Below are 20,111 nucleotides of genomic sequence, written 5' to 3' on the forward strand. Positions count from 1 at the left end.
CGGCACAACATCCGCATTGCTGCGATTCAAGAGACTAAACTCACAGCGAGATCTGCATTGCAGACCTGCTCTGGTTATAATGTCCACAGGAAAGACCGCGAGAGCGGAAATGGAGGCGGCCTCGCATTTATTATACACCACTCTGTGCAATATCATATATTTGATCCTGGCATCGACCGCAGTGACAATGTCTTAGAACGTCAAGGCCTATCTGTCCGGTCAGGCGATGCAAATCTAGAAATCATCAACATCTACATCCCTCCTGTCACCTGTTGCCCCAGTGGATACCGCCCTAATATCGAGGCCTTACTCACTGGCAACAATCGCATTATCTTAGGCGATTTCAATGCCCATCACGACCTATGGCATTCAAACTTGCGGGCGGACAGTAGGGGTGAGATGTTGGCGGATCAAATAGACGAAACGACGTTCTGCACAATAAACGGAGACGCCCCCACAAAAATTGCTATATATTTTGCCAGTGCGGCCACCGTGGTGTGATGGTAGCGTGCTCCGCCTATCACACCGTATGCCCTGGGTTCAACTCCCGGGCAAAGCAACATCAAAATTTTAGAAATAAGATTTTTCAATTAGAAGAAAATTTTTCTAAGCGGGGTCGCCCCTCGGCAGTGTCTGGCAAGCGCTCCGATTGTATTTCTGCCATGAAAAGCTCTCAGTGAAAACTCATCTGCCTTGCAGATGCCGTTCGGAGTCGGCATAAAACATGTAGGTCCCGTCCGGCCAATTTGTAGGGAAAAATTAAGAGGAGCACGACGCAAATTGGAAGAGAAGCTCGGCCTTAGATCTCTTCGGAGGTTATCGCGCCTTACATTTATTTTTTTATTTTTATATATTTTGCCCGTAAACAAATAATTACAACAAAATTTCGTCAATTCATTTTATAATGAAGGTCTCCTTCTTTGTTAAACTGGATTTCAGTATAACATTACATACGTTTTCACATAAACCGTTTTTCTGCTCTCCTGAGCATTTACATTTTTCAAGTTGGACTCTTTTGTAGTTAGTGTGCGATATATGTATATAAAAGTGCTTATCTAATTCTATACAGCATATGTCATCAGTTTGTAATGGCAGCTCAACGTATTGTTTCACATCGTGTAGTGTTTTTAGTAGTTTCAAAGCAAATGTTGCTGAAGCTACGGTATTTTCGTTACATATCGGTCCTGTAAAAAATAAAGTAAATTAGTCGTAGTATGAAGTAAAGATATACATTAAACTTGCACACCTATAGCAAGTGGCTGTGTTATATGCAGATACTGAAGGGCTATTGACTTTTGATTGTGGCTTTCTTGTCGTTTGTTATTGTTTTAAATAAATAGTCCACCTTCTTCTTGAGGTTCCACTTTAGTTTCCACTTCTATCTCATCATCATTTATAAAGAAGGCATTATCAAAATAGTCCTCATTTTCGTACATATCCATAGTTGTTGTGGAGTTTTGTGCCGAGTATTTTCCAGATACTGAGCTCTCTGGACGGGAAATGTTAAGTCCATCTGATCCTAAAATAGCTAACCTCCTTCGTGCCAAAAAATTTGTAATGTATGCCTGCGAAGCAATTGCCTGATCTAACGGCATATATCGGAGCTGCTGCGCCACATGGGCTCCAAACGTATCAAACTCATCAGGTACATTTGGTTGGGAGTTACTTTGACCGCCGAAGTAGAATGCCTCGCTTTCCCTTCTATTTGCACTGCTTTGGATTTTATGCGCCTGTAATAAAAGATTCAAAATAAAAAACACCTCATTGTTTTCATTTTATGTTCAAAAAAATCACAGAAGAGTAGTAAAAATTAAAAAAAGACTTCAAATACATTATGTAGTCTCCTATTTTTTTTTTTTTGGAAAACTCACGCGTTATATGTTCTTCACAAATGGCTGCGAGCGGGTCATCTCCGGTTAACGGTGGCCGGCACTTTAATAGAAGGTAATTGTGCGATTAGTAATTAAATTTAACTGTTAGCGCTGACCGGAGATGAAAGCGGCCCTAATCCGGGCTGAATCGAAACAATATAAACCTACCTACCTACCTACAATATTAAAAGACCCAAAAAGGAAAGTTAATTTACCATATTTGAATTTGATGAGGGCTTCCCTTCTATAACAGCTTTCAAAAAGCGATCAGCAACCTTAAACCAAGCCACCCTCGGGACGTATACATCATTGGTTTCAACACCACTTTCTTTAGAGGCAATTATTTTTCCAAACTCCCTGGTGTACATTGTACGCAAGCTTCTTATTCTCTGCTTCAGTTCCTCGATCGAAATACCGAGTTTTAGTTCATCGATCATAGCGTTTAGAGCTGTTGTCCTATGCTGGGGGTGTTTATAAAATTTGTTTCTAGGATCCCATAAACATGGGTGCTGTTCGTAGCATTCCAGAAATTTAACGGCATTGACCTTTTTCATGTTCGATAACTGTAAAGATATTTTTTTTTTTATTTATTTTATTATATCTTATACTAGCTGACCCGACAGACATTGTCCTGTCTGAATTATGAATATGAACGGTCATACGCGTAAAGGGTTCTAATTATTAATTTTTCTGGAATGTTCATATTTTCTACGCAATTTTCTTGTGAAAGGGACACGTTTGATCAAAATTGCCGTATAGTTGATATTAAGCAAAAAAAAAAATAAAAAATACAAAAGAATTAAATAGAAAATTTATTTTTTTTCACGTTTGTTGTTGTTGTTGTAGCAGTGCTTCGCCCCACCCAATAGGTGCGACCGATCACAAATTGTCAGCAATATCCTCTAACGGGAGTCCAAGGAAACTTGCCGTTTCAACAGGGGTTGACCATAATGTGAGGGGTGTTAGAGGCGTTGGTTCCACATTACAATTGGATAGATGGTTGGTGTTATGTGGAGACACATTGCAAGCGGGGCATAAATTTTGTATGTCGGGGTTGATTCTGGATAGGTAAGAGTTTAGCTTGTTACAGTATCCAGAACGAAGTTGAGCTAGAGTGACTCGCGTTTCCCTGGGGAGTATGCGTTCCTCTTCCGCAAGTTTTGGGTACTGTTCTTTGAGTACTGGATTCACCGGGCAATTCCTGGCATAAAAGTCCGACGCCTGTTTGTGGAGTTCACTGAGGACCTGCTTGTGTTTTTTTGCTTTATACGGCTGACTTCTCAGGTGCCGTATTTCCTCATAACGCTTGCGGAGATGACTCCTTAAGCCCCTAGGCGGTGTTGGCTCATCAATCAGATGTCTGTTGGGTTGCCCAGATTTCTGGGTATTCAACAGGAACTGTTTGGTTAGCATCTCATTTCTCTCCCTGATGGGCAGTATTTTCGCCTCATTATATAGATCGTGTTCTGGGGACATAAGGAGACAGCCCGTGGCGGTTCTGAGAGCAGTATTTTGGCAGGCCTGTAGCTTCTTCATTCAAGTTTGTAACAAATAAGTATACTACAAAGTTATTAGTAAATAACATGTGACACTTAAACTTATAAATGCGGTAGGTAGGGCAGTTTGTTTTAAATCTTTAACAAAAATATTTATTATTTTGAATTATAAATACTTTTAATTTGAATTTAATTTAGTTCTCGTACCGCTCTTATTCTTGTCGCTCTTATTCTTGCAGAAGTCTGTCGCACCTGTCGCAGACGTTTATCACGCTGTTCTTGAGACTCGTGTGCACGAGCCTCTGCTGCCCTGAGTCTTTGAGCTGCATTTCTTGCTGCGATTTGTTCTGCCGAAAGATGAGCTCTTTCAACACGTTTGCGTCGTCCGTTTCTGCTCCGCGCATTGTTGAGGTCAGATTTTTTCGGTGGCATTTGACTGAAAAAAATTAAAAAAAAAATTGAAAAACATTCTATTATAGCACATTGATTTGAGGAGATACTAAATCGATCGATAATTCATTTAGATCCATCAAATTACATCTATAATACAGTGTGATTTGATGAATAGCAAATTTAATAATATAATACTTACATATATATCTTTTAATTAAAGAGTTTTTAACAAAAAACAAAGAGGATACAAATAATATACTTCAGTAACTCGTGTCCGGTTATGCCAACACCAAAAATTTAAAAATTAATGACGATTGAATTTCACCTCAGCAACAGGTGGTGATGTTATTAAAATAATACTTTCTGAATCAAGTCAACAGATGTCGCCATACATAAGCATCATTTGATGCTAATAGATAATTGTCTGTCAAATAATAGACAAATAATTTGCAATAAAATAATATTGCGACTATAAACTGAGATATAACCTATCCTATATTTCAAGTTAGATCAAACTACACACGGGGTGCAAAACAAATTCAAAATCGGTTCAGTAGTTTAGGAGTCCATCGCGGACAAACAATGTGATATATATAAAAATCATATAAAGAAGATATATTATATTAATTTCGTCGAACCTCCCGAGTTCCGATAATTTGGATTGAATTTCGTAACCACCACAGAAAGGCAGTGGATAATTTCGATAAAGCCTAAATAAATAGCAGCAGAGCTCTTTACCTTCGACGAAATCAATGTTAGAGCTCATAAAGTCAACAAAATAGATAAAGGGTATTTTATATAAATTTGTTGTTCTGCCCTAAATTTGGCCTATCTACATACATTTTAAAAACCTTTTTCCGTCCAACTCTGCCCCCCCCCCCCTCTTTTTCCTAATCCTTTTATTCACTCCTCCCTCCGTCTTTTTCGCATCATCTATCTCCATCTTCCTTTCATTCTATCTCTTTCTCAGTCTCCTTCTCTCTTCTATCAAGTTCTTCCCATTCTTTTTCCTCCCTTATTGCCTGTCCCAGAGGGTGGTATGGGTTTTGTCCCAGTCCCAGTCCTAGTCCAACTCAAAGTCTCAGTCCCAGTCCTAGTTCTAATCCCAGTCCCAGTCCGTCTCTGGTCTACTTCCCGGAAAAAAGGTTCGTAAATACTAATATAGTCAAATTTATATACCAAATTTCAGGCAAATCGCATAGGACGTATATAAATAGGTATGTGGGTATTATTAATTCATGTCTTTATTTCGGCTTCGCATGCATATTTGAGCCGCTCAGTGCACACTTCGATTAACTCCATAAAACGAAAAGTTGAGAAACACGATGATGTAATGTGTATTGTTTTTAAAAATTCCTCTGATAATATGAATTCAAATATATAATGTAGAATGCATAATTGCTTTCATCTAACGGTAAATAAAACAAGTAAAGGTGTCTAAGTTCGGGAGTAACCGAATATTATATACTCAGCGTGAGCTTCAATTGTACATTTCATTTCAGATAAATTACTTTTCTACATAACACGTGGCACCGCCCGTTTAAAAAGAAATGTCTCCACATTTCCTCTTACAATAAAACTTGATAAGTGAAATATCATTGATTCAAAACTATTTTTTGCTAAGTTATAGCTTATTATTCTTGCCTACGACCCTTTTAAATTTGTTTTATATCTAAGTTGCCGTGGTCTTTAACCGATCCCGTCCATTTTTACTAGAAATATTTTCTGCTATAAGGAAAATATGTGTACACAATTTCATTACGATATGTTAATTTTTCTTCGAGTTATGGCTCCCGAAACATAGAAAATTGCTTAGTCATAAAAAGGGCGGTGCCACGCCCATTTTTTTTAAATTTGAAGTTTTTCCTATTTATTATTATAAATCCACTTGGGAAATGAAATACCATTTCTATAAAGCTCTTTTTTGCAAAGATATAGCTTATTTTATTCGTCCACGACCCTTTTAAAAATCATTTATATAAAAGTGGGCGTGGTCCTTAACCGATTTCGTTAATTTTTCTTCAAAGTATTCCTTATAGTAAAGGAAACCTCTCTGCCGAATTTTGTTACGATAGGTTTAACGATTTTTGATTTATGATTAATAATATTTGTAAAATTTATTTTATCACAAGTGGGCGGTGCCACGCCCACTTTAAACATTTTTTCTAATTTTTATCAAGAGTTTCAATATCAGTCCACATGTCAAATTTCAGCATTCTAGGTATATTATTTACTAAATAATCAGGTTTTTTTGTGTTTCCCAAATGTTATATATAAAAAGTGGGCGTGGTTATCATTCGATTTCGCTCATTTTCAATACCAGTCTATTCTGGGTACAGATAAACTCCTGTACCAAATTTGGTGAAGATATCTCAATATTTACCCAAGTTATCGTGTTAACGGACAAACAGACGGACGGACGGACATGGCTGAATCAAATTTTTTTTTCGACACTGCTGATTTTGATATATGGAAGTCTATATCTATCTCGATTCCTTTATACCTGTACAACCAACCGTTTTCCAATCAAAGTTAATATACCCTATGTGCAAAGCACGCTGAGTATAAAAAATAGTGTATTTAAATAAAGTAGATAACCCTACAACTGCTATACTATCGTTTGCATTGTGCTTCTTTTTATCTGTTTTATCGATGCGATATTCGTTACAAAATATTATTGAGAGGGAGAGAGCATCTTCGGCTGTTTAAAAACAAATAAGCGTCGATGCACGGCCAGAACAGATACAGCGTTACTGAAACGATTTACGTTAGAGTATGGAGTTAATCGAAATGGCTTCTGAAATAAATTACTATTCAATGGCGAAAAAAATTTGCCATTTAACGGTGCTAATGTTTATTATTCAGGAAAGTTACTATAAATATAAGAAGTTAAGACTATACCAAGGGCTTTGACACTTAAATTTAAGATTTTTCAAAAAGTGGAGTTAATCGATGTGTGCACTGAGCAGCTCATTTATCAGTTTTGCCAGTTTGATGGGACTAAATCGAATATCACAATGCAAATTACTTTAGAGCTCTTAGCAACGGATTTTATTTGCTATCTATATTACCCACACATTCTAGGGCTACCCGGGTCCATTTTTCGGCCTATATTTCTAGACCTTGTACGTCGATCGCAACCAAAGCTATGTGATAACCACCGCGTGGGGTATACGCAACTTGTGTGAAAGCTTGAACAAAATCGACCGACGCATCTCTTCAAACACCGGCGACCAACTAATACACATTTTAGCCTTTCCTTTTATATATAGATTTTTATTTTTCACACTTCTCTATAATATTAAAGCGAAATGCAGATATTCGCTGCTTTTGACATTCGGCTTAAAAATTGCACATGGAACAACTAAACTCTCCCGAATTTAAAAAAATGTCTTAGTACCTCTAAGCCGCGGCCCCCCTCAGAACCCCGGGCCTGGGGGTAATCCCCCCATTCCCCTCCCCCCCCCCCCCCCCCCCCCCCCCCCCCCCCATCTCGACGGGCCTGGTGATGTGCTATACTTGATATCATTCGCTATATTTTTTATTGATAAGCACGTTGTTTAATTAAACACCAACCAATTACACCGAAGTACCACCATTTTATTATTACGTATAAACATTTAAAAAAAATTGCAATAAAATAATATTGCGACTATAAACTGAGATATAACCTATCCTATATTTCAAGTTAGATCAAACTACACACGGGGTGCAAAACAAATTCAAAATCGACTCAGTAGTTTAGGAGTCCATCGCGGACAAACAATGTGACACGTGATTTTTATATATATTTTTATTATAAATAATATAAAGAAGATATATTATATTAATTTCGTCGAACCTCCCGAGTTCCGATAATTTGGATTGAATTTCGTAATCACCACAGAAAGGCAGTGGATAATTTCGATAAAGCCTAAATAAAAATAGCATCAGAGCTCTTTAGCTTCGACGAAATCAATGTTAGAGCTAATAAAGTCAACAAAATAGGTATAGGGTATTTTATATAAATTTATAGTCTCGTAAATTAAACCAATTTTTTTTTGTCTGTTTTTTTTTTTTTTTAATTAAAAAAACATACGAGAGGAGCATCGTGCTATATCAGCTATCTCTAAATTTGCTTTTAGAAAATTCTATCACAGAATGTTTTCAACTGCGCCCTTCCCTAAATCTTATTCAAAAACGCCCTAACACAGAATTCATTTCAGAAAAGTCTAATAAAGGGCGTTCTTCAACCGAATTCTGAAAAAAGGTGTTTTCAAACAAGTTTTGAGAAATTCTTCTTGATATAACTTTTGAAAGGCCGAAAATAAAAATAAAAACAACAACAGTTTTGAGAAACGACAAAAAGCAAACGTTTGCAAAACGGTAGCCGAGATGGAGCAATGTTTTACTCCACGTTGATGTATTGTGCAAACCGCAATTACATCATTGCAACTATATCTGAGTTCGAATCGTCACATACGATGACGGATCTGGATACTGTAACAGGTTAAACTCTTACCTATCCAGAATCAACCCCGACATACAAAATGTATGCCCTGCTTGCAATGTGTCCCCATATGACACCAACCATCTCTTCAATTGTAATGTGGAACCAACGCCTCTAACACCCTTCTCATTATGGTCCACCCCTGTTGAAACAGCAAGTTTCCTTGGACTCCCGTTAGAGAATATTGATGCCAATTTGTGATCGGTCACACCTATTGAATGGGGCGAAGCACTGCTACAACAACAACATGACGGATCGACAACCTTACGAAATGTACGTGATAGATACATCAGTCACATGAAGAAAATTGAACTATAACACCCGTTACATGATTTATTCCATGCTTTTTTATTTATAATAAATAAAGTTGTTGTTGTTGTGCGATTCGCTCTGAGGGTTTTATGGTCTTATCAAATATAGTTTCAGTACGTTCCGGAACCAAAATTATACTTGGGGCGATGCATAAATTACGTGACGCTCATTTTGCCGCTTTTGGACCCCCGATCCACACCCTCCCCCCCCCTCCTGTGTGACCTGTTGTTGCTGTTGTTGTAGCGATAAAGACGATATCAGAAAGGTTAGGGGAGTGTTATCGAGTTATCGATCTTGACGTTCCATTGCCGGTTTTAGATCCGGTAGTTTCCGATCAAAAGCATCAAGTACAAGGCTGACCATCATGGGAACGATTTAATATGACCATATTGAACCATCTAAACAATAGCACCCTCTCACACCCTAGTTCTATGACGATCTTGGGGTCGCCAGAGTCTTAGCTGCAACAGGCGTACCTGCCGCGGGTATATACTCTAAGCGCCCTAACCCGCTGGGGGTTGCTTGCGGCCACACTAGAGTATTACGCGGGCGTTCCCGAGATGGTCGGGCTAGTACCTTAATGGTGCTGTGTGACCAGAGCGTACCGGATCTGTATCCGGCAAAGGAACATCACATCGATAACGCTCCCCGGGGCCTTCGAGGAGTAACCTTATCGCTACAACAACAACAACAACGCTGGTCTAAACCCGCGCCGCTCCTTAGTCGCGTCACGTAATTTATTGACAATGAAGAATATTAAACACATTTTTGGGTTGCTTATAACTTATATAAATACGTTACACAAACAGTTATTCTAAAAGAAACTCTGCTTTATAGACCTGCAGATATTCCGTTGAATAAACCGGGTACACCTGAAGAAGAACAAATATTAGTACGGGCATTCATATTTGGATTGCTGTGTAAGCATTTACCTCTGTTAAGCGCCTTTGATATCGGCACACAAGTTCATAGATCTTAGTTTTAAATTCTTTAGCATATTGCGGATTTTCTGCTTCCCACAAACGTCCATTCGAGGCAACGAATTGTCCAACATCATCCCAAGGATCACATTTTGTAGTGGCACTTACAGATTCTGAGCATTTCTCAACATGTTTGGCGTAAGCATCGTCCTCGCAATCATCAAATTTGCGGCGCTTGGGTTTGGACGGTGATGGTGTCGGAGAACATTCTTTAGAAGTGTGCTCAGAAGAGGGTGCTAATAATGGGTCTTGGCTTTTCTGAATTTAAATAAAACATATTGATGAATGAATAATAGTCATTGCGTTTAGTTCGATATCTGAAACAGCTTCATGAAGTTTTACAGCAATAGGCGCAAGTCTCATTTCCCTACACGTTTCAATAACTTTGTTTGGCAAGACTGAACCTCAATCATATATTGAACTTATCTGCCAAACGCAAAGGATGGTCAAAAGTCCATTACAAATACGCCTTAACGTCCATACATATATTTTTATACTTAGCGTGCTTTGCACACAGAGTATATTAACTTTGATTGGATAACGGTTGGTTGTACAGGTATAAAGGAATCGAGATAGATATAGACTTCCATATATCAAAATCATCAGTATCGAAAAAAAATTTGATTGAGCCATGTCCGTCCGTCCGTCTGTCCGTTAACACGATAACTTGAGTAAATTTTGAGGTATCTTGATGAAATTTGGTATGTAGGTTCCTGGGCACTCAGCTCAGATCTCTATTTAAAATGAACGATATCGGACCATAACCACGCTCACTTTTTCGATATCGAAAATTTCGAAAAACCGAAAAACGCGATAATTCAGTACCAAAGACGGATAAAGCGGTGAAACTTGGTAGGTGGGTTGACCTTATGACGCAGAATATAAAATTAGTAAAACTTTGGACAATGGGCGTGGCACCGCCCACTTTTAAAAGAAGGTAATTTAAGAGTTTTGCAAGCTGTAATTTGGCAGTCGTTGAAGATATCATGATGAAATTTGGCAGGAACGTTACTACTATTACTATATATGTGCTAAATAAAAATTAAAAAATCGGATTAAGAACACGCCCACGGCGCTTCCCAAGGCAGTCGGTTCTATGTACCGGAGCGACTCGGGATTTTTCCCGGCCAAGGACTGTCATTTCAGTGTGACCCCATTTAATTTGTTTCGTCCCTCCCACAAATTGTCATCCTCCCAGCAGCTCCTTGCAGCAGGACTGCTACATATTCTCTTACTCCGGGAAGGTATCGAACCCAATCCGGGTCCGTCTCCTGACCCCGGTCCTGAGAAATGGTTTTGCTGCATTTGCCAGAAAAGAATCTTTTTAGGACGGTCATACTCTGTTCAGTGTGTCTCGTGCAAGGGATGGTTGCATCGGACAGGTTGTTCTGGGCTTGATCCCAAAACCCGACGTCCACGTAACTTTTATAAATCTTTTGTGGCTCCTTGCTGCTCACGCCCAAGGGCGTCCCGTAGTCTACGCCTAAGCGTATCCCCACTACCTTCCAGCAGCTTCGCTGCTCAGCAAGCCACAACAAGTACCCGCTGCTGCTCGCGCCCCACGGCGCCAACAACTCAAACAGCTGATACCACTCATAACTACTACCTTCGTAGTAGAGCTGGTAGCAATGCTGATCATCAGCCCCTGCCCCCGTCTTCTTCTCCCCCCCTCTTTTCTGGCAGCAATCGTGCAGGTCAGGGAAACAGACTCTTAGTCCCTGCCTCCGTTTGCACCGTCTGCCAGCACAGAATATATAGGTTTGCGACATCCGCTCAATGCAGCTCCTGCCTTGGGTGGTGCCACTTTCCTAGATGTTCTGGTCTCCGCGACGGCAACCCCTCGACGGGTTTCATCGCGCCATGTTGCCAGGTCGCAAACCCAAATCATCCGGGTACCCCAATGCTTGCCCAAGGGCGCCCAGTCCCAAGGCCACAACAGCAATTGCGTCCTGGCCTTCCACAACATAGGCGTAGTCACCCCTCACTTACCCCTAGTGGCGGCGTCACCCCTCATGCACTTCAGAATTCTGCAGTTCAACTGTAATGGACTAACTGGGAAGATTACGGTGATAGTCGATTTCATGAAGCGGCACAACATCCGCATTGCTGCGATTCAAGAGACTAAACTCACAGCGAGATCTGCATTGCAGACCTGCTCTGGTTATAATGTCCACAGGAAAGACCGCGAGAGCGGAAATGGAGGCGGCCTCGCATTTATTATACACCACTCTGTGCAATATCATATATTTGATCCTGGCATCGACCGCAGTGACAATGTCTTAGAACGTCAAGGCCTATCTGTCCGGTCAGGCGATGCAAATCTAGAAATCATCAACATCTACATCCCTCCTGTCACCTGTTGCCCCAGTGGATACCGCCCTAATATCGAGGCCTTACTCACTGGCAACAATCGCATTATCTTAGGCGATTTCAATGCCCATCACGACCTATGGCATTCAAACTTGCGGGCGGACAGTAGGGGTGAGATGTTGGCGGATCAAATAGACGAAACGACGTTCTGCACAATAAACGGAGACGCCCCCACACGTATGGTAGGAAGCTGTCATAGCTCGCCAGATATCTCAATCGTGAGCGCAGAACTCGTAAACTGCGTCACCTGGCAACCGATGGTAACATTGGCATCCGACCACCTGCCCATACTTATTTCGTGCGAGCGTACCGCCGACTTCATCGTCACCGAAAAACGCACTTTCATAAACTTCAAAAAAGGAAAGTGGGAAGAATAGAAATCTGCAACAGACAGCAGCTTTGCTGCCCTCCCTATCCCGACTGATGCCCGCCAAGGGGAGCGTGCCTTCCGTAAGGTCATTGAATCCGCCTCGGCACATTTAATTCCCGCCGGGAGAATTTCCGAAATCCGGCCCCACTTCCCGGCGGAGGCCGCGAGCTTAGCGAGGGAACGCGACCTTATAAGACAGCTTGATCCAGGCGACCCCCAAATAAGGGATATAAACCAACGCATCAGATTGCTTGTGGACGAACACAAGCGGGCGAAATGGGAAGAGCACCTAAGAGGTTGTAACCTCTCTACCGGTGTAGGTAAACTTTGGTCCACCGTAAAGTCCCTATCGAATCCGACTAAGCACAAAGAAAAAGTTTCCATCGCCTTTGGCGATAAGGTGCTGTCGGATGCGAAAAAATGCGCGAGCGCTTTCTGCCGACAATATATAATGCATCCTACGGTCGACAAAGATAGACGGAGAGCCAATAGACACGCACATAAACACAAACTCAGCGCGTCACCAATTACCATCACCGCTAGAGAGGTTGAGGACGCCATTGGTCGCGCTAAACCATCCAAAGCAGTGGGCCCCGACGGCATAGCCATGCCGATGCTTAAAAACCTAGGGAAAGAGGGTTTCAAATATTTAGCGCATGTCTTCAACCTGTCTCTTTCCACCTTTGTCATACCCGAGAAAGGGAAAATGGCCAAGGTGGTCCCGCTACTAAAGCCTGGGAAACCAGCTAACGTAGGTGAGTCATATCGTCCGATATCTCTCCTATCGCCAGTGGCAAAGACGCTTGAAGCCATTTTGCTCCCTTATTTCCAAGCACATTTGCAGCTAGCCCCTCATCAGCATGGCTTCAGAAAACTCCATAGCACTACCTCCGCGCTAAATGTCATTAGCACCCAGATAAATTGCGGTTTGAATCAATACCCCCACCATAGAACAGTACTCGTAGCGTTAGACCTATCAAAAGCTTTTGATACGGTCAACCATGGCTCGTTACTGCAAGACCTGGAAGGGTCTACCCTTCCCCTATGTCTTAAAAGGTGGACCGCAAAATATCTGGGTGGTCGGCGGGCATCGGTGCAATTCAGAAACGAAACATCAAAACAAAGGAGAATTAAACAAGGGGTGCCACAGGGTGGTGTCCTATCCCCGCTTTTGTTTAATTTCTACATATCTAAGCTACCTTCACCACCGGAAGGAGTCACAATCGTTTCCTACGCCGATGACTGCACAATAATGGCCACAGGCCCAGGCCCAAAGATCGATGAGCTATGCAATAAAATAAACGGCTATCTCCTTGATCTCTCCAGTTTTTTCGCCTCGCGAAACCTGGCATTGTCACCGACTAAATCTTCCGCGACCTTATTTACAACATGGACGCCCCAAATGTCGACCATATTGAACATCCACGTCGATGGCACTACGCTACCGACTGTCCTACACCCCAAAATCTTGGTTGTGACGTTTGATCAGGATCTACATTTTGGTGCGCACGCAACCGCAATTGTTCCAAGAATTCAGAGCCGTAATAAAATCCTCAAATCCCTTGCTGGCAGTACCTGGGGAAAAGATAAAGAAACGCTCTTGACCACATACAAAGCAATTAGCCAGCCGATTACGTGCTACGCGTCACCCATATGGTCGCCAAGCCTAAAAACCACCCACTGGAAGAAACTACAGGCCTGTCAAAATACTGCTCTCAGAATCGCCACGGGCTGTCTTCTTATGTCCCCAGAACACCATCTGCATAATGAAGCGAGAATACTCCCCATCAGGGAGAGAAATGAGATGCTGACCAAACAGTTTCTGTTGAATATCCAGAAACCTGGGCATCCCAACAGACATCTGATTGACGAACCAGCACCGCCTAGGGGCCTAAGGAGTCATCTCCGTAAGCATTTTGAGGAAATACGGCACCTGAGAACCCAGCCGTATGAAGCGGAAAAACACAAGCAGGTCATTGGTGAACTCCATAGACAGGCGTCGGACCTTTATGTCGGGAATTGCTCGGTGAATACAGTACTTGAAGAAAAATATCCAGAACTCGCAGAAGAGGAACGCATACTCCCCAGGGAAACGCGTTTCACTCTTGCTCAACTTCGTTCTGGATACTGTAACAGGTTAAACTCTTACCTATCCAGAATCAACCCCGACATACAAAATGTATGCCCTGCTTGCAATGTGTCCCCACATGACACCAACCATCTCTTTAATTGTAATGTGGAACCAACGCCTCTAACACCCCTTTCCTTATGGTCCACCCCTGTTGAAACGGCAAGTTTCCTTGGACTCCCGTTAGAGGATATTGATGACAATTTGTGATCGGTCGCGGCTATTAGGTGGGGCGAGCATTGCTACAACAGCAACAACAACACGCCCACTTTTAAAAAGAAATTTTTTTAAGTCAAATTTTAACAAAAAATTGAATATTTTTACTGTATATAAGTAAATAATGTCAAAATTCAACTCCAGTAATGATATGGTGCAATAAAATACAAAAATAAAAGAAAATTTTAAATGGGCGTGGCTCCGCCCTTTTTCATTTAATTTGTCTAGAATATTTTTAATGCCATAAGTCGAACAAAAATTTACCAATCCTTGTGGAATTTGGTAGGAGCATAGATTCTATGACGATAACTGTTTTCTATGAAAATGGGCGAAATCGGTTGAAGCCACGCCCAGTTTTTATACACAGTCGACCGTCTGTCCTTCCGCTCGGCCATTAACACGATAACTTGAGAAAAATCGATATATCTTTACTAAACTTAGTTCACGTACTTATCTGAACTAACTTTTTTGGTAAAAATGGGCGAAATTCAAATATGACCACGCCCACTTTTTCGATATTGAAAATTTCGAAAAATGAAAAAATGCCATAATTCTATACCAAATACGAAACAAGGGATCAAAAATGGTGATTTGATTGGTTTTTTGACGCAAAATATAACTTTTCAAAAATCTTTGTAAAATGGGTGTGACACCTACCATATTAAGTAGAAGAAATGAAAAAGTTCTGCAGGGCGAAATCAAAAGCCCTTGGAGCCTTGGCAGGAATACTGTTCGTGGTATTACATATATAAATAAATTAGCGGTACCCGACAGATGATGTTCAGGGTCACCCTGGTCCACATTTTGGTCGATATCTCGAAAACGCCTTCACATATACACCTAAGGGCCACTCCCTTTTAAATACATATACAACTAAGGGCCACCCCCTTTTTATCGTACGCGTCCACCTATAGAACTATGGCCCACTCCCTTTTAAAATACTCTTTAATCTATTACATTTGATACCCATGTCATACAAACACATTCCAGGGTTACCCTAGGTTAATGTTGTTGTTGTTGTAGCGATAAGGTTGCTCCCCGAAGGCTTTGGGGAGTGTTATCGATGTGATGGTCCTCTTCCGGGTACAGATCCGGTACGCTCCGGTACCACAGCACCATTAAGGTGCTAGCCCGACCATCTCGGGAACGATTTATGTCGCCACATTAAACCTTCAGGCCATCCCCTCCCTCCCCACCCCCAAGTTCCATGAGGAGCTTGGGGTCGCCAGAGCCTCGTCTGTTAGTGAAACAGGATTCGCCGCGGATAGGTACAGGTTGACAATTGGGTTTGGAGAAGCTATATATTGCGCTGGCAACCTGAAGGGTTGCGCTACACACCCCTTGAATCTGGTATTTTAGTTGTCTCTTACGACAGGCATACCTACCGCGGGTATATTCTGACCCCCTTACCCGCTGGGGAAGCTAGGGTTACCCTAGGTTAATTTTCCTACATGGTGATTTTCCCTTATTTTGTCTCCAAAGCTCTCAGCTGAGTAGGTAATCTTCGGTTACACCCGAACATAGCCTTCCTTACTTGTTAGTTTTAGTATTGCAATTCAGCATTTACTCACGTTTTTCAGGTTTGGTGTTGACGCTTCACTATGCAGCAACGGCTCTAAAAATATAAGGGATGTATGCAAAGGGTTTAATAGTGTAATTGTTGCTTTTGGTCCACTTTGGGTCTGTCCCATTTTATTAAATGCCGCCTAAATTTTGTGACAAGAACTAATAAGTATTATTGTTATAAGCCACTTTAATTTAATTAATAGAGTGTAACAGCCAAACTTACGCGAAAAGAGCAGCGAAGGCTGTTCCATTTTGCCGACACCTCGGATCTGGGCATTTTCATTGCTAATGCAATATCTTGCCAAAGCGCGTCTCTTGTATTTCTGTCCTTGTACTGCTTGGACGAAGGATTCCAGGTGCCCTCTCTAGACTTCACCTCACGGATTAATTTGGTCGTTAGGTGGTTCGTCCAGTTCTGCGTCAGCTTTCGCACTCTTTTTTTCATTGCGCTGCCTGTTGAGGTGGGTGGGGCGGCTATTTCCATTTCATCCATACGTAAAAACAAGGTGCAACTTGATTCCACAGTCCGTATCAGGTAACCCTTCAAAGAAAGCATTTAAATTATTATGGATCAAATGTCTTTCCACGCAAGCTTGTTAACAAGTTATTTTATTATGAGGAATTGATTTTTCATCAAAATAACTTTTTAACAGGCTATTGTGAGTATTCCAAATATTTTACTGTTTACCTGAGTTATTCCACAATAGTTTTTAGGTTTTCCTTTTACTGATAATTTACCAAAATGACAACTGGCAAACTTTTTTTAAAAATCTCACTGTACGTTTTTACTATACGGAGCGGCGGGTAAACGTTTTAAATTTTAAATTATATCTATAGATTTAACATGAAGTTGCTTTTACGCAAACCAAATTTCTGTTCAATATTTTGTTCTCTTCTTTTATTTTGGCAAAGCCTAAATTCGTCCTAGTTATGGAATCGTGTAAAAACAACGGTAATAGTCTAGTTGAGGGGTCGACTGCTAATACGCTACCAAAAATATCGAGAGAGGTGTAAAACGACGCGTCTTGACATCAGTATGGTAATAGTCTAGTTGAGGGGTCGACTGCTAATGCGCTACCAAAAATATCGAGAGGTGTCAAACGACGCGTCTTGACATCAGTATTAATAATCCGAAGGCGGAAAATAAAAATTTTAACGCGTTCAAAAGATATTAACGAAAAACCGAAAAAAGACCCGCGGGTACCCCCAAAACCGGGGGTCGGATCCATAGTATTTTTGCGCAGAACACCTTTCTGCGTTGGCGACCTTCGGCCGCGATTATAAAAAAAAAACCCTGGGCTACGCCATGCCAAGTCCGGGTGTGTGGTATAACCGTGGCTACCGCCACGGTGATGCATAATTTTTTTTGTGGGTAAGAACACAACAACCACATGGAAATCGCCAACTTCAACTGCAAATATCTCCGGACACAGATAAAATTTTTCTTTTCCGCCTTCGGATTATTGTTCTCGAGATTAATACGCGTCTTTTGACACCTCACTCGATATTTTTGGTAGCGTATTAGCAGTCGACCCCTCAACTAGACTATTACCATACTGATGTCAAGACGCGTCGTTTTACACCTCTCTCGATATTTTTGGTAGCGTATTAGCAGTCGACCCCTCAACTAGACTATTACCATCAGTATTAATAATCCGAAGGCGGAAAATAAAAATTTTAAATCGTTCAAAAGATATTAACGAAAAACCGAAAAAAGACCCGCGGGTACCCCCAAAACCGGGGGTCGGATCCATAGTATATTTGCGCAGGACACTTTTCTGCGTTGGCGGCCTTCGGTCGCGCTTATAAAAAATTAACCTGGGCTACGCCATGCCAAGTCCGGGTGTGTGGTATAACCGTGGCTACCGCCACGTGGGTACAACACAACAACAACCACATGAGAATCGCCAATTTCAACTGCAAATATCTCTGGACAGAGATAAAATTTTTCTTTTCCGCTTTTATTCTATTTTTCTTTTCGGATTATTGTTCTCGAGATTAATACGCGTCTCTTGACACCTCTCTCGATATTTTTGGTAGCGTATTAGCAGTCGACCCCTCAACTAGACTATTACCAAAACAATTTACATGTAATTATGAGATAATAGTCTAGTTGAGGGGTCGACTGCTAATACGCTACCAAAAATATCGAGAGAGGTGTCAAACGACGCGTCTTGACATAAGTATTAATAATCCGAAGGCGGAAAATAAATATTTTAACGTGTTCAAAAGATATTAACGAAAAACCGAAAAAAGACCCGCGGGTACCTCCGAAACCGGGGGTCGGATCCATAGTATTTTTGCGCAGAACACCTTTCTGCGTTGGCGGCCTTCGGCCGCGCTTATAAAAAATAACCCTGGGCTACGCCATGCCAAGTCCGGGTGTGTGGTATAACAGTGGCTACCGCCACGGTGATGCACAATTTTTTTTTGTGGGTACAAACACAACAACAACCACATGGAAATCGCCAACTTCAACTGCAAATATCTCCCGACAGAGATAAAATTTTTCTTTTCCGCCTTCGGATTATTGTTCTCGAGTTTAATACGCGTTTTTTGACACCTCACTTGATATTTTTGGTAGCGTATTAGCAGTCGACCCCTCAACTAGACTATTACCAATTATGATATAGAACATGATAAATATTTAATTAATGGATTTGATACCGATGTCTCAATAAACCATTTATTTTTATTGATTTCTATTCCAATGTTTGACAACGATATTTGCAAAACCAACAATTTTCTAAGAAAATTGGTATTTAATCAGCTGTGTACATGGCAAACGAAGAAAAAATTGCCAACATATTGACAAATGTGTGTCAAATCACCTGACAGAGAGCCTTCGTTTAGCCGTCATTTTAATTGACACTACATGGTCAAAATCACGACAAACACAAATCACGCTTTATGGCACCATGTTTTCACGTTAAGCTTGACTGCATACAACTTAACCCTATCAAATAGTGTCTTAACCGACCTAAGGGTTGCGCTACATAACCTCTTAAATCAGTTGGGTCTTTCAATCGCCTTCAACGACAGGCACACCGCCCGGGGGTATATAACCCAAGGGGGGTGTTAGATTAGCAGTCGACCCCTTTTAAAAATTATTACTCCGGCTTCTTCACCACGAGGTTACAGAACGTTGTATGTAAATCCGGCCTAAAAACACCATAAGGGTGCAGTTGTTGTTGTAACAGTGCGCGCAGTCTTTTTGCGAGCTCCACTGATGCGCTGGCCCCAATGTGTTAATGAGTACAAATCGTTTCTGTTTTCAGAAACCACTCAAAATATATGTCCGAAAATCGAAATGCTTACCACTCTTGGTGAACGCGCCTCGATAGATTCACAGTATTTGTTTTGTATACACGTGCCTCCTTTGTTGATAGCGGCTTTTTTTCAACAATTCACAAATATAAATAAATTTTGTCACAAAAATACACACGCGCGCATGTTGGAATAACGAGGTGAAGTAAGCCGTCAATTGTCTCCATGGTTCAATTATAATATGCCTGTTCAAATTGTCAAAATCTGTTTGTTGGTGTTGGTGCGAATGGTATGGAATGGAAACATAAAACTTAGCAGTTTTTGTATGTGTAAGAAAATGTTGCCAATGTGTTGGTTTAATTTTGAGTTTGCCATCTCCTTTTGACAATCTCTTCGGCCATGCAATGAAATAAATAAAATCAGCTGATGAAATGAGCCAATCATATAATTGAACCATGATTCTCTCGCTCTAAATTCTTCTTTGTTCTGTCATTCGGCTATCTGAAGTAAATAAAAAAAGACAGAAGATGTACGCTATTTGAAATGGTAGGGTTGTATTTTAAACGATCAGAAGAGGGTGACGTTTTTATTCGCATTGAAAAAAAAAGGTCTAGAAAAATAACCCTGCAAAAATCGAGTGACCAAAAACGCCC

At 41.0% G+C, this 20,111-nt stretch overlaps 1 protein-coding gene across 12 annotated transcripts; it reads right to left on the reverse strand.

Moving 5' to 3' along the window:
- Positions 1-483: 483 nt before the first annotated feature.
- On the reverse strand, positions 484-19,790 carry LOC137239416 (uncharacterized). 12 transcript variants are annotated; one of them, XM_067764709.1, is made up of 9 exons: positions 19,331-19,423; positions 16,880-17,104; positions 16,415-16,732; positions 16,197-16,331; positions 9,494-9,799; positions 9,401-9,433; positions 2,087-2,434; positions 1,247-1,730; positions 484-1,184 (listed from the first exon to the last, which is right to left on the reverse strand). In XM_067764709.1, the coding sequence occupies exons 3-8, from the start codon at positions 16,682-16,684 to the stop codon at positions 1,329-1,331; spliced, it is 1,494 nt and encodes a 497-aa protein (XP_067620810.1). In that variant the 5' UTR covers positions 16,685-16,732; positions 16,880-17,104; positions 19,331-19,423; the 3' UTR covers positions 484-1,184; positions 1,247-1,328. The 12 variants fall into 12 exon arrangements, with proteins under 12 accessions (XP_067620810.1, XP_067620812.1, XP_067620808.1 ...); XM_067764711.1 differs by lacking the exon at positions 19,331-19,423 and adding an exon at positions 19,306-19,320 and having other exon boundaries at positions 16,880-16,979; XM_067764707.1 differs by lacking the exon at positions 19,331-19,423 and adding an exon at positions 18,859-18,963.
- Between the last annotated feature and the right edge of the window lie 321 nt (positions 19,791-20,111).

This window comes from Eurosta solidaginis, chromosome 2, assembly GCF_040869045.1.
Source record: "Eurosta solidaginis isolate ZX-2024a chromosome 2, ASM4086904v1, whole genome shotgun sequence".
In the NCBI taxonomy this organism is placed as follows: domain Eukaryota; kingdom Metazoa; phylum Arthropoda; class Insecta; order Diptera; family Tephritidae; genus Eurosta; species Eurosta solidaginis.

Excerpts from the sequence above, each read along its gene's own strand:
- LOC137239416 (XM_067764714.1), bottom strand. The coding sequence starts at position 16,684 with ATGGATGAAATGGAAATAGCCGCCCCACCCACCTCAACAGGCAGCGCA. Across the intron at positions 9,800-16,196 it reads CAACACCAAACCTGAAAAAC|AAAAGCCAAGACCCATTATT; the intron begins GTGAGTAAATGC and ends ATTTAAATTCAG. Across the intron at positions 9,434-9,493 it reads ATCAAAGGCGCTTAACAGAG|GTGTACCCGGTTTATTCAAC; the intron begins GTAAATGCTTAC and ends GTTCTTCTTCAG.